Source organism: Aotus nancymaae, unplaced genomic scaffold (genome assembly GCF_030222135.1).
Source record: "Aotus nancymaae isolate 86718 unplaced genomic scaffold, 86718_ANA_hifiasm-v0.15.2.pri h1tg000007l, whole genome shotgun sequence".
Lineage (NCBI taxonomy): Eukaryota > Metazoa > Chordata > Mammalia > Primates > Aotidae > Aotus > Aotus nancymaae.
The window spans coordinates 27,415,304-27,430,841 of NW_026988418.1; the positions used below are offsets into that span (position 1 = coordinate 27,415,304).

General features: G+C 36.5%; 1 protein-coding gene and 1 non-coding gene across 2 annotated transcripts in view; one reads left to right on the top strand and one right to left on the bottom strand.

The window, feature by feature from the left end:
- UBE2U (ubiquitin conjugating enzyme E2 U) overlaps positions 1-15,538 on the top strand; it is a 68,993-nt gene that overhangs the window by 19,360 nt on the left and 34,095 nt on the right. The window contains exon 7 of the mRNA XM_064372439.1: positions 10,380-10,468. Coding sequence (XP_064228509.1) covers positions 10,380-10,468 — 89 coding nt within the window. The remainder of the gene's footprint in view (positions 1-10,379; positions 10,469-15,538) is intronic.
- Positions 4,420-4,525, bottom strand: LOC135273448 (U6 spliceosomal RNA). Its single transcript, XR_010341252.1, has one exon. It is a non-coding gene; the product is annotated as a U6 spliceosomal RNA (small nuclear RNA).

The following is a 15,538-nucleotide window of genomic DNA, read 5'->3' on the forward strand; positions in this document are numbered from 1 at the left end:
CATATGCTGGATGCCAGGCATTGCGCCCCAGTGTGAGGATACACACTTGATTAATATGTGATCTCTAACCTCACAAGGTTTATACTCTAGCATTGGAAGCCCTCTTCTTTTTTCCCCATTCCATGAGTACAAATTATTTATTTTGTATTAATTGTTGCGTGGTATCAGAAGATGTTCCTCTTCTGAAAGGGAGGCAGTGCAAGAAGTAGGCCTGTCCAGCCTAATGGACGATGTAGCATTTGCCACCAGAGAACGTAGTTGGAAGACCACAGGGAAGGTATCAAGATCATGACTAAGAGAAGAATTCTGAGGGCAGATTGAATCATATCTGAAATGAGTCGTATTTAGCAGAAACCTTTTCTCACGTGGCTTTTATTTTTTCTAAGCTTCCTTCAGAGGCCTTCATTTTTCCACTATGTCGTTCATCTCTGGAGCCGCTTCTTTTAAATGGAACTGCCTCTTTTAAATGCAATCAACATTTTATTGAGCCATGCCTGTTTACTGTTGTAGTACATAAATATAATATAGTAAGTGCTATGATAGAGGTAAGATCAAGATGCTAGGGGAGCACATAGGGAGAAACATCTTACTCAGGCTTGGCAGAGATTGGGAGAGGAACACATAAAGACCAGCTTGCAGGGAAGGTGATGCCAAAATGACTTCTAAAGGCAGAATAGGGATTCATCTATGGACTATGGGGCCAGAGAATCCTGGGGAGAGGGAACAGCACATTCAAAAGCATGGAGGTATAACAGGACATCTTTCCCACAGTCTGACCCAGGGGAAGGCATTTTGACAACCTGAATAAAAAGTTAACATGAATCATGAATGCCAGGGGCAACCAAAGTAAGATTATCAGGAGCTGAGATAAAAATTAGAAGAGGAAAGGATTGGTTGCTAGATAATCAAAAGAGGAGAGGACAATGAAAGATAGATGATGAGCATGCTAAATATACATCGATGTGCGAGTAGCTAAATCATTTAAAGGGGCAGGCACAAGACAAAACTTGAGGCATACAGACAGAAGAGTGTAGCATTTGCATTTTATATTAAAAATCCTAAGACAAATGCTTGCCTTCGACACAGCAGTTCCACCTCTAGAAATGTATCTTTAAAGATTATAGAGATTCCAAAATTATTTAAAGATATAGAGATTCCAAAAATGTTAATCATAGAATTATATATAATGAGAAATTGAAAACAGAATGTGCAACAAAACTGATTGATTAAATAAATGTTGGTTTAGGCAATAATGTCCAAAAAGCAGCCTTTCGATATGATTCTGGAGACATATTTGTCAACATTAAAAGTAAGTGAAAAGTTGGACATAGAAATTCAGTGTTGCAAGATGAAGAAGTTCTAGAGATCTCTTGCACAACAATGTAACTACTCTTAACACTACTGAACTGTACATTGAGAAATGGTTAAGATGATAATTTTAAAGTTATGTGCTTTTACTACAATAAGAAAGTAAATGAAAAGGGTGCCTTATAAAACACTGTATATGGTATTATCACACACACACAAAACTGAGAGGCCTTTCTAGAATAGCAAGTGAGAGAATCCCAATTCTTCCATTTCCTATGTGACTCAGAAAAGTTAATTTCTCTGTGTCTCAGTTTCTTATAGATTTAATGCTAGTGATAATAGTACTGATTTCATAGAATTGCTATGAAGATTAAATGAGTTAAGTACATAGAAAGCAATTGTAATAACTTTAGTCAAAGATAACTCAAGAACCTTATGAGGTAAACTTGTAGATGATACTATCTTAAAAAATCAAGATTTGTGAAATTGAAAGAAAAATGGAGTAAAAATTTGGGAGAGAGTGATGTGAGGACCCTAAATTGAGTATGAGCATGGCGTGTTAGAGAATCAGTAAGAAGTCTCCTGTTGCTAGAACGTAGCAAGAGGGAAAAGACAGGAGAGGTAGATGGAGATAAGAGAAGTAGACTGGGCTAAATCACTTAGGACTTTATAAACCGTGTAAGGAATTTAGATTAATTTTATTATACCAAGCAAGGAAATTGGGACACAGTTGAACACCTTTTAGGAAAGGGAGAGACAGAGTAAGATTTGCCTTTTAAAAGGAGTACTTTTAACTGCTATGAGGGCAATGGTTTGTGAAGGATCTAAGGTGGAAGCAGGGAGAAGAGTTATTAGGTTATTTCCATTGATTGGGGCAAGACAATGGCGGTTCAGTCAAGGGTTTGGGCATAGGTATGGAGGAGGAGAAGTGAGTCGATTAAAGGCTTGCGCTGAAGGAGAATTACTGATTCAATGTGGGGTGTGAGAAAAAGTGGGACCAAGGATAATTACTAGTTTTGGGGTTGGACTGGGTGGGTACTGCTGTTGTTTACTGAGATGGAAAAGATGAAGAAGACACCATTGACTTAAATTAAGATGAATAATTCCGTTTGTTGGTAAAGATATGGAGTCATTGGAGCCTTCACACATTGCTGCACACATTGTTTTACCACTTTACATGCCCACAACCAGTTTGAAACAGTTTAACAGTTTCTTATAATGTCAAACATTACCTTTTCTATAATCCAGTAATTCTACTCCTAAGTATTTACCTAAAAGAAATGAAAAATGTGTGTTCACAAGAAGATATAACTTGTACACAAATGTTATAGCAGCTTTATTTGTAACATCTCAACCCAGAAACAACCAAAATGTCCATCAACAGTTGAATGCATAAATAAATTGTGCTATATTAATATATAGAATATGCTCAGCAAATAAAAATGAATAAATTATTGATACATGCAACAATAGAGAATAAATATGCAGGCATTATGTTGAGTGAAAAAAAACACAGTAACAAAAGAATACATACTGTATGATTCAATTTATATGAAGTTCTAAGACAGGCAAAACTAATCTGTCAGATTAATCAGATCAGCGATTGCCCACAATGTCAAGGGAGATTGACTGGGAAGGGGCAGTAGGAAATTTTCTGAAATAATGAAAATAGTCTACATCTTGTTTGGGGTAATGGTCATGCGGGTGTACACTTTTGTATCAAAACTCATCAATCTGTACACTTAAAACGTGTGCACTTTATTGAATGTAAATTATGCTTCAATAAAATTTATTTTAAAAAGGTATTCAAGCCAGGTAAGGTGGCTTGGGCCTGTAATCCCAGCTGTTTGGCCAAGGTGAAAGGATTTCTTGAGACCAGGAGTTCAAGACCAGCCTGGGCAATATTATGAGACCCATCTCTCTCTTTTTTTAATTATACTTTAAGTTCTGGGGTACATGTACAGATCTTGCAGGGTTGTTGCATAGGTACACACATGCCATGTTGGTTTGCTGTCTCCATGCCCCCATCACCTACATCAGGCATTTCTCCCAGTGTTATCCCTCTCCAACCTCCCCGCCCACCGCTGTCGCTCCCTTAGCCCCCGATCCCCCAATATACCATAGTGTGTGATGTTCGCCTCCCTGTGCCCATGTATTCTCATTGTTCTATGAGTGAGAACATGCAAGTGTTTGGTTTTCTGTTCTTGTGTCAGTTTGCTGAGAATGATGGTTTCCAGATTCATCCATGTCCCTACAAAGGACACAAACTCATCATTTTTTATGGCTGCATAGTATTGCATGGTGTATATGTGCCACATTTTCTTTGTCCAGTCTATCACTGATGGGCATTTGGGTTGGTTCCAGGTCTTTTCTATTGTAAACAGTGCCGCAGTGAACATACGTGTGCATGTGTCTTTATAACAGAACAATTTATAATCCTTTGGATATATACCCAGTAATGGGATTGCTGGGTCAAATGGAATTTCTGTTTCTAGATCCTTGAGGAATCGCCACACTGTCTTCCACAATGGTTGAACTAATTTACACTCCCACCAACAGTGTAAAAGAGTTCCTGTTTCTCTACATCCTCTCCAGCATCCATTGTCTCCAGATTTTTTAATGATCGCCATTCTAACTGGTGTGAGGTGGTATCTCAGTGTGCTTTTGATTTGCAGTTCTCTAATGACCAGTGATGATGAGCATTTTTTCATATGTTTGTTAGCCTCATATATGTCTTCTTTTGAAAAATGTCTGTTCATGTCCTTTGCCCACTTTTGAATAGGTTTGTTTGTTTGTTTGTTTCTTATAAATCTGTTTTTAGTTCTTTGTAGATTCTGGATATTAGCCCTTTGTCAGATGAGTAGATTGCAAAATTTTTTCCCATTCTGTTGGTTGCCGGTTCACTCTAGTGATTGTTTCTTTTGCTGTACAGAAACTCTGGAGTTTAATTAGATCCCATTTGTCTATTTTGGCTTTTGTTGCCAATGTTTTTGGTGTTTTAGTCTTGAAGTCCTTGCCTATGCCTGTGTCCTGAATGGTTTTGCCTAGGTTTTCTTCTAGGATTTTTATGGTGTTAGGTTTTATGTTTAAATCTTTAATCCATCTGGAATTAAAAATATGGAATGCTTCACGAATTTGCATGTCATCCTTGCGCAAGGACCATGCTAATCTTCTCTGTATAGTTCCAATTTTAGTATATGTGGGCTGAGGCAAGCACAACCCATCTCTTAAAAAAAGAAAAAGATATCAGTTATCTTTAAAACACTTTTTTAAAAAAAATGTATTCAAACCTTTTCAGTGAGTAGAGAAAATGACTATATTTCTAAACCTCTAAACTCAGATTCTAAATTCTGAGATTACTACAAGAAAGGAAATTATAGGTCAGTAACTCCTATTAGTATAAGTGCATAAATTCTAATTAAAATATTAGTCAATTGAATCCACTGATAAATAAAAAGCGATAACAATGACCAAATGGGACTGATTAGAAGAAAGCAAGATTGGTTTGATATTCAAAAATCAATTTGGATAACACATTTTATTAGCCAAATAAAGAAAAAAGTCATAAAATTATCTCAGTGAATTCAGTAAAAGTATTTCTTAAAATTTAACACCCATTCATAATAAAAAAAAAATCTTAGCAAACTGAAATAGAAATTCCCTTATTTCAGTAATGGGAATCTATAAAAGTTCAACAGCCAACCTCATACTAAAATGTGAAATGTTGAATGTTCTTCTTTTGAGTTTAGGAATAAGGTAAGTATGTCTACTATCCCCACTTCTATTCAGCATTGTACTGGAGGTCCTAGCCAGTGCAATGAGGCAAGGAAAAGAAATAAAAATTTTAAAGTTTGGAAAGGATGAAGCAAATTATCTTTATTCATAGATAACATGATTTATGTGCATATATGTGCATAGTAAAATCCAAATGAATATAAAAAGCTTGAAAATTAATTAGTGAATTTAGCAAAGACTCATGGTACAATATTAAAGTTAAGATTAAAAATCAACTTTATTTCTATATACCCTTAATCAACAGATAGAAACTGGAATTTTAAAAATACCATTTACAGCAGCATCCAAATGTAACAAAACATGTAGAAGACATCTATACTGAAAACCACAAATATTCTGAGAGAAAATGTAAAAGGCCTAAAGAAGTAGAAATATCCAGTGTTTGTGGCTTGGGAAAAACTCTATTATATTGTTAATTCTTCCGAAATTAAACTGTAGATTCAGTTCAATCTCAATCCAAATTCCTGCTTTTTTTTTTTTAATGAAATTTGTAAGCAGGCTCTAAAATATATCTAAAAGTACAAAGGACATAGAATAAGAAGGCAATCTTGAAGAAAGTTAGAGCACTGATGCCCCTAGATATCAAAATGTACGAGAAAACGACTATAACTTTGCTCTAATTGGATCTTTTTAGATCAAGTTCCTGTTCCTGAATTAGGCATCATGGTCAGACAGCCCTGAACCCATCAGGCTCTGATTTAGAGCCAGCGGTGGGGTCAGTCCCATCAGAGAGTATGGTAGCTACATACTGGGGGAAGAATGCAAGAGCTGTTGAAGAGGCAACTAGAATGTCCACTATGACAACCTTCATATGCAAAATATTTTTACTGGATCCAAACTTTGATGAGTAAGAGTTTGACAGGCACAGAGGAGACAAGAGTCTCTAGAACAGCTTTCACAGGAAGAGGAGTGTAATCCCATGGTATGCTCAGATTAGTAGGAAATTCTGTGTGATGGAGCCTCAGGATGTGGGGATGGATAACAGAATAAAAGGATGGAAAAGGCCAGATGGTGAAGAGCCTCAAGTTTTATTTGAAAGTATTTAGATATCTTTGTATAGAATTATATAACCAAATGTGATTTTCTTTTTCTTTTTTTTTTTTTTGAGACAGAATCTTGCTCTGTCACTCAGGCTGGAGTGCAGTGGCATGATCTCAGCTCACTGCAACTTCTGCCTCCAGGTTCAAGCAAGTCTCCTGCCTCAGTCTCCTGAGTAGCTAGGATCACAGGCACACGCCACCATGACCAGCTAATTTTTATATTTTTAGTAGAGACGGGGTTTCACCATGTTGGCCAGGTTGGTCTCAAACTCCTGACCTCAGATAATCCGCCCACCTCAGTACCAAATATGGTTCTCAAGCAGAGGTATGATAACCTAGAATAGGGAGAGTTAGGGGTAGAAAAACTACAAGGAAGCTGTTTAGAGTTAATAAGAGAGAAATGATGAGGTACTTACCAAGGCAATGGAGACCAGCTGACACTAAGTGCTGACGAGGTGCTAAACTTGGCTGTTTTCAAGCATGATTTCATTGAATGCTCACCACAACCACTTGAGAAAGTTTTATCTCCTGATTTTATAGAAACAGACCTGGTGAGGTTAAGTAACTTGCTCCAGAGCCACACAGCTAACAAGTAGAAGCACCAGAGGGTTTTAACCCGGGCCAGCTGATTCCAGACCCTGCACTCTTATCCATGATACTACCCAACTAGGCCATGACGGAAATGAAGGGTCCAACCAGAGATATTTAGGGGTTTAATTGTTAGACTTTGGTTATGGTTGGGACGTTGCTTCCATGAAATAGCCATGATTTTCTTCTTCACTTAATGAACCTTTCTCTTTCCTTCACTGGCTCCTCTTTAATTATAAGTTGGTTTCTGCTCTTTCTTTTCAAAATACTTACTTTTTTGGAGGTTGTTTTCTCTAGTGGCTTCATCTGTCACTGATTTTGTTGATTTAACCCAAATCTCTTATTTCTAATCTCACTGTCTTAATCACACTCCTCAAGATCATTTTGACTTGTCTGTACTATCGTCACCTGAAATCTATGTCTAAAATTAAACTCACATTTTACTTCAGTTTCTCTTGATGCTTTCTATTAACAGCAAAACTAACCAGACTTCTGGGCTTTAGAAGAATATTTGACTGTAATATTCCTTCACTTTTCACACCCTGTCAGGCAACCAACCAGTCTAGTCGATTTTTTAGCATTGCCTCAGACTCATCTCCCTTTCGTAACCTTTGCTGCCACTCTGCTATTAGCTCTCAGTGGCTCATTCTTGAATTACTATGTTTGTTTCCTATCTGGTACCCTTGCATTTCATCTCTCTTCTATACTCCACCCTGCTTATTACTTTCAAGGAAAAGTCTTGCTCCAACATGGATTTCATAATTTACTTGCCTTATTCAAGAACTACTGATGGCTATTACCCAACAAATCAATATTACTGAATCGACTCTAACCTGTTCTCTGCCTAAATTTGACGACCCTGGACAGCCCAGTTTCGCTTATTTGATCAATTTCAACTCCTCTGAATTTGAACTCTCCATTCTAGTCAATTGTCCTATTACTATTATTTCTTCCCCCAACCCTCTGTACATAACATATCCACATGCCATGCCCTCTCCCATCTGAACAATTATTAATACTCTTCTCTTGGCCTAGAGTGCCCCCTTATTTTTTTCCAGACCTGTATCCCAAATGACTCTTTTCCTGATGACTTAAAAAAAAAGTTGCATCTCCCTCCTCTGACTTCTTTGCTTATTGCCACTGCCAGAGCAGAGAAGTAACTGTAATTATATTCTCCAAATGTCTCTGTTAAACCATGTAACACTTTATTGTGTTAATATATAAAGCTGTTCAATTCACTAGTCCAGGTATGTATCTTATTTTTCCAACAGGATAACAAATTCTAATGTTCAGTTTAAAATTACGTCTTCCAGTGTGGTGATTCCTCAAGGACCTAGAAATAGAAATTCCGTTTAACCCAGGAATCCCATTACTGGGTATACATCAAAAGGATTATAAATCGTTCTGTTATAAAGACACATGCACACGTATGTTCATTCTGGCATTGTTTACAATAGCAAAGACCTGGAACCAACCCAAATGCCCATCAGTGATAGACTGGACAAGGAAAATGTGGCACATATACACCATGGAATACTATGCAGCCATGAAAAATGATGAGTTCACGTCCTTTGTAGGGACATGGAGGAATCTGGAAACCATCATTCTCAGCAAACTAACACAAGAACAGAAAACCAAACACTGCATGTTGTCACTTATAAGTGGGTGTTGAACAATGAGAACACATGGACATGAGGGGAGCATCACACACTAGGGTTTGTTGGGGGCTAGGGGAGGGACAGGGACAGTGGGGGGTAGGGAGTTGGGGACGGATAACATGGGGAGAAATGCCAGATATAGGTGACGGGGATGGAGGCAGCAAACTACATTGCCATGTATGTACCTATGCAACAATCCTGCATGTTCTGCGCATGTACCCCAGAATCTAAAGTGCAATAAAATATATTAAAAATAATAATAATAAAATAATGTCTTCTACTTTTTTTGTATTCATAATGTCAATGATAATGCTCAGTAAATTCCCATTATTGGTTGCAACTATAGACACATGTATTTTTATGCTATATATATCCCCGTAAGCTTAGTTTATCTGAATAATAGTAAAATATAGTTACTGTTCTCTTTTTTTAAGGGACTGTTTCCTTTAGAGAATTGAAAATTCGAATACTCCCAAATGTATAAGACATTTTGCTTTGTATATTCAAACCAAACTAAAGTTATACCTTTTAGGGTAATATTTTTAATTATTATGAAGGAAAAAACAGAAAGCCCCTGAAGGCTAACAGTTTGAAATTGAACAGGACACTCTTGGGAAGGGAAAGGGGTCATGGGTCGTGGTCAAACAGACAAAAAACAATGGAGACGATTGTGCCTGAAGATGGTGTATTTTTTTTCACGAGACAGTGTGTTGACAGTTTCCTTCCTCTTGAGTCATTGTTGTGTGCTAAATGATCTGTGACAGCAAATTGATCACAAGCTTTTTCACGTAAGAGATATAATGCAGCCTTTCATTCTGTTACCTCTGTTGCCAAATGCTGAGACACTTCATTGGCAAATTCATGTTAGTTTAGCATATCATTTAGTCGTCTACAGCACAGCATGCAGCTCTGGAAGCAATAATAGTAATTATTAAGTTATCTTCCCCAGGTTTCAAATTTCTACTTAGGTGTGATTGTAAAAGTAATAACACATTCAAAAAATGTTAGTCTTAAAATTAGGTGTCCATATTGTTATTTAAATAAATGAATAAATTAACACATTTAGATAATGCCCCATTAATTTCAAAGTTGTGTCAAATACTTAGTTTAAGGTATCTATGATTTACCTATAAAAACTAATGCTAATATACTTGTTCTGACTGAAAACTTGCTTCTTCTTCCAAAGAGCTAAGAACTTAAATTGGAATACAGGCATAAGGCATATTGCACTAGATGTTTAAGTATCTGTTTAAGCCAGTTAACTAGTGATTTCACATGTCTGAAAAAATATGCTTAAGTAATATTTTGTTTACAGAGTCTTGAGAATCTCTGCATTTAAAAAGTCTGTGGGAAAAATGCTTGGAAATGCAGTTATTTAAGGGACTGCTTTATAGTTCCCATTTAACACCTTATAACAATCTTTGGTCTCCATTAGGACATAGTAATATTAGCCCAGGGAGGGAGAAGCAGCAGGCAGGAGTATTAGGAAAGAGTTATTTTTTCCCTCTTTGAAAACAGACAGATTCTCTGTAAAAACTAAACTAATCTCAATTATAATGCTTGTATTCTGGCCTCATTATAAGAAATAAAGGTTTTTTACTAGAATTTGGCATAGAAGTTCAAGAAAGATGTTTATTGTTTATTACAGAATGAGAAATTGACAGGTATAATGCTTTGCTTAAAGTTATTTTTTAATGTTAGTCATGAAAGGCAGATGTCTTAAACCTGTATTTTTCTTTTTATAATACGCACATGGGTCCATATTTATATTATTGAAAAATGATTTGGACTTTTTCTTTTTTGTGATTTATATTCATTATTGCTGAAATCAATATGTTGGATACATTTGTTAAAAATGCATGTTATAATTTGCAAGTCAGTTTAATATCTTGTGACAAGATATTATGTGAATAGCCCACATAACAATACAATAATTTTAAAGAGAAAATTTACAAACTACCCATTGTCTGATTTTTATTTATATTTTCAGATCAGTTAAAGGAGTCCTATTTAGTGATTACTACCAGATATGGTCTGGAATAGCTACATCAACAGCCACAGAATACTACAGAACTCCATGTAAGGTGAACTGTTCTTATCCTATGTCCTTTCGGTATATGTTAATCTGTTAACATTTATCTTGCTTTCAAAGACTAATTGGCACACATCTGCTAGGGAAGAGTAATAAATTTCTCTATAGGTGCTGTAAACTATTCATTCAACAACATTAATTATTTCTTTTTAATTTTTTTAATTTTAATTTTTTTCTTAGAGACAGGGTCTCACTCTGTCAACCCAGGCTGGAGTGCAGTGGTGCAAACATAGCTAACTGCAGCCTCAAACTCCTGGACTCAAGCAATCTTTCTGCTTCAGCCTTATGCGTAGCTATGATTATAGGCAAAATCCACCATGCATGGCTAATTTTTTTATTTTTACTTTTTAGAGATGGGGATCTCACTATGTTGTCCAGGCGAGTTTGAAACTCCTGGCCTCTTACAATCCTCCTGCCTGAGCCTCTCAAAGAAGAATCTAAGTTGTATAGATCCCTGGACTGAAGTCTGATTAAAAGCTAAAAGAGAGATAGTCGATTGGAGGAATAACAGAAAAGCTCTCAATCTTATGAGGTTTACTTCCTTTACCACAGAGAAAAGCCTTCACACCAGAGAGAACCTTTTTATTTCTCTTCTAAGCCACAGGAAATATTAGGTAGAAATTTAGCAAGAAAACATAAGAACATAGGGCTATTCAATTATATCAACCTAAAAGGAAAAATCATCTGTTACCATCATTAGGACCTAAAAAGACAGAATGGGAGAGTTGGACAACTTTCTGGCTCTATTTAATTGGATCTTTAGAGTACTATTTCATTATCTGGATGAAAGTTAGGTTATCCAGTCTGCATACACTTACTGAAATATGACTTTTCTTCAGCCGTCCTTCGAAAATGGTGCATTCTGCAGTAACAGAGATTTCTGAATTCCCAGATGCAACAATTGCATTTCAGTCCTCTTCTTACTTGCACTCTCATTAGCTGTGCTCTCCTTGATTTACAGGACACCGTACATCCATGCTTTTTCATCTCCCTGCCTAAGCATTGTGCTGCCTCTTCCCTTGGCAATATCTTCTTCATTCAGTCCTCTCTACTTACTCTCTCTGACCGACCTCTTCCACTTTCATGGCTGCCTACATGCCAGTGATTCCTAAAGCTGCATCTCTAGCCAGACCCCTCTTCCAAATTTTACATGCAGTTATATTTATAACTGTGCAGGGGACATCTCACCTATATGTATTATAGGTATCTCATATTTAAGATGTCTCAAAGTGAATTCATCATCTTGCCCCAATCTATCCTTCTTCCCCATTTGCTCTCTTGGTTAGTGGTAGATGACCATTTTTACATTTTCTTACCTAAGCCAGAATCTTAGAAGTTTCCTACATCTCTTGATCTCTCTCATTAAGTCTTATTGATTTTATCTCCTGCAACATTACGAATGCGTCCACTCTACTCCACCCCCAGAACCATTGCCTTAATTTGAGGTCTCATTATATTTCGTCTCATCATTGTGATAGTTTCTTTTCATGAAAAATAGTATCTAGTTTCAAGGCACAACTGAGGACAAAAAATAGTACTAAGCTTAATAAATATTCTTAAAAGGTAGATCAATAACTTTTAAGAAATCACATGTTCTTTCAGGAGGTTGGCTGCAATTATTTTGTGTTTATATGTTACCATCCTCAGTCATAGGTCAAAATAATTAAAAGGTACGTTGAGATATATAATCTTTAGCAGTTCTATCAGTATAAAATATTAATTATTTTGATACCAGAGTTCTTTAATGGTTAATTCAGGTCACAGATTTGTTAATGCAGCTTAGTCAATTCAGCAAACACATCTGCTGTGTGTACCTACTATGTATGAGGCACTGAGCAGCTCATATAGGCTTCAGGGGCAATAACCCTTAATTACAGTTGAGAGACATTAATTGGTACACTCTAGGGAACCACTCAGAGTCAAACTTCTTCCACCAAAAAATAGATTGTTACAGGATGGTGCTTTCCAGAATAACATGTAAATATATAGGGCCACTTAGAAACACCAAACTGCTACAGGAAGAAAAAAAACAGAAGCATGTGCCAAAACTTAAGGAGATTTGGGAATGCTTGTCTTGCAATGAGGAATAATTGAAAATGGAAGGAAATAATAAGGCAACCACTGACCACAGTTTCTTCCTCAAAAAGAGTTTGGCCCCCAAAATGTTTAATTTTGTTGTTTCTACATCTGTCACTAACCTAGTATGTAATTCATCCCTGTTTGTAAAGGCAATAACTGTTATCTCTAGCCCAGAAGAATTTCTGAGACTTTGAATCTAGCACTTGGTGCATGATTTCACAATCACCCTGCCTTTTCTTCCCCTAGGGAATTGTTATAAGAATGTTTCAAGAGCTTTCCTTGAATAATAACCAGCACTTAATTTAAAAAAATTAAATGTAAACTTCACATGTGCTGCTGGCCATTTTATCTTTTGATAGTCCAGCTGGATGAGATCCAACACTATCTTTTTTAATGGCCTAATTTCCTGGCAATAATAAAGATGAAGCTTTTAGATTATAGAATGCTTCTTCAACTACTCAGAAATAAAAGAGAAACTTCTAATAACTTCATTTTCTACAGTTACATTCTTAGCATTGGAAAGATTATTAAACTCTTGAGCATATTTTTAAGAGCTTTATCTTTTATGAATAGTGGTAAGTAGTTAAATTTTGGTTTTGGGTATTAACTCTTTTCCCTATCTTGTGCCACAGATCTATATACAGTCGTTTTTTATCATAATAATAGTAAGTTTATTCTTGTATAATGCAGTTTATGAAATATACTCGTGTATATTTTTAGCCATCCCAGTCTATCATTCTTTTATTCATTTATTCAACCAGTATTATTAAACACCTAATATATGTCCTGCATAGTGGTATATCAACCCTATGTGCCAGGTATTATTATTATTATTATTTTGTTTTAAGATGAGAAATGTAAGACCAGAAAAGCTAAGTAATTTACCTAAGATCATACATGTGAGGGAGAATATCATATGTTGGTAAACAATGTACATCCTGGGGTCAGATTTACCAGAGTTTCATCCTGGCTCTGCCATTTACTAGCTGTGTTGCTTTGGTTAAGTGTTTAACCTCTCTGTGTCCCAGTTTTCTCATCCATAAAATGAGAATAATCACAGCACCTACCTAATAGAGTTGAAGCACTTAAAACAGTGCCTAGCATGTAGTGAGTTCTCAATAAGTATGCATATTATAAATTCGGTAGGCTGTGGTCCAGAGACTTGAACCACACCTTCTGACTCCACGTTTATTGCTCTTTCTCTGATACTCTACTGCCTCCATAATATGACAACAAATTGTTATCTCTGTATGTGTGAGATTTAAATTCAAACTCAGAAGTACATGTAGCATATTTGTAAATAACTATAATTTTTAGTTCATAAGCATAGGCAATCATGGAAAATGTACCAAGGACCTACTGTTCTTTCTCCATTGCTATAGAATGGCAAGTAAAAGATTTGGCAGAGAACAAACCAATACATATGGTTGTGGGCAACAGTGCCTTAATGACAGAATATGATCCCCATAAGGAAATGTTTATGTTAGAGGAAAAGAATTCCTCCAGACCAGTGTACTCTGTAATACTTAGCCTAGGCTTCCTGATGTTTGTTTGCTGTCATCAAGACAGACCAAACAGCCTGAAGCATGATGGGGATGTTTGCTTCACCCTAGGAGACTTTTATTCTTTGAGTCTTTAAGCCATCAATATGGGCAAGTCTCTCCAAAACACATTTAGATGCAAGAAGCAGCATCATCTGACTCTAATGCAGTGGTTCTCAGTCTTGACTGCTCATTAGAACCACCTGAGGAGCTTGTAAAAATTTTAATATAAAGGGCACACCCAAGACCAATTACATAAGGATCTCTGGGAGTAGGACCAGGCAGTAGTAGTTTTTAAAGCTCCCCAGGTGACTACAATGTGCAACCAAGGCTGGGAAGGCCCTAGTGGGAAAAGCATGATGTCAGAAGTTAGAAACTCCTTAGCCCTGTATCAGTTTTGCCATATGTAGGTAAGTGAATTTAAGGTAGTCACTTAACTCTTTGTACTTTGGTTTTCATTTCTATTAATTGACAAAAATATTCCATCCTACTTCATGTTGCTCTATGGTTGGCATGAGAGAGCATGTGTGAAAATAGAACATGCTGAGGCAAGTCAGTGCTATTATTCTTTTTGGGATGTGACCATTCTGGTAGTGGGAAAAAAATTCAGGGCAACCTCTACAGATGTTGGACAAGAGGAGTATCACAGAAAAAAAAAAAGCAGAGTAGAATCAATGCCTGGAATCTGCAGAAGGCACAACAGAAAAGGAAGAAGAACTATACTGTGGAGGCAATAGAGGATGCTTTCCTACCACAGCTTACAACAAAACTGCCACACGTGCAAGATATCATAGTGATGAAGGAATTTCAACTTGAAGAACTTCTGCTCAAGTTACATGGTTCCTTTCTTCTCTCTGTCTCCTGCCCTCATTCTTTCGTTGTTTCTCTCCGATCAGTGTCATTTGTTGAGCACCTTCTATATTTAGACAATTGGCTATGCGTGGGAGACAAGAAGACATGTGTTGTGTTAAGCTCTTCAGGGAGTTTACAGGCAATTGGTAGGAGACAGATGAGTGAAAAAAATCACAGGGATGAAATATGGGAAGTGTTAAAAGTTTGTACAAAGTACTGTGGCATTTTCATCTCTCAGATGATGGAGAAAGCAATGAAGAAAATGAGTCAATGATATAAAACTAATGGGACGATTCAGGAAAGATGACCGTGTCATTTGGGATTTCATAATATATAAGGAAGAGACAGCCACACATATTCAAATATGAAATGAGGAAAGGCAATCTCAAAAAGTTTAAGAAAAGATATGAATTATCCTTAAATAGAAACCTCAAAAGGAAATAGCATTCGTGAGAGATTAAATTTTAAATTTTGGCTAAGAGTAATGAAGAGTCCCAATGAGAAGACATTACTCAACCTCTCTATGTCTGTTTGCCCACCTGTACAGTGGGTATTCTAATGGTAATCATATCTATTTTACGTGTG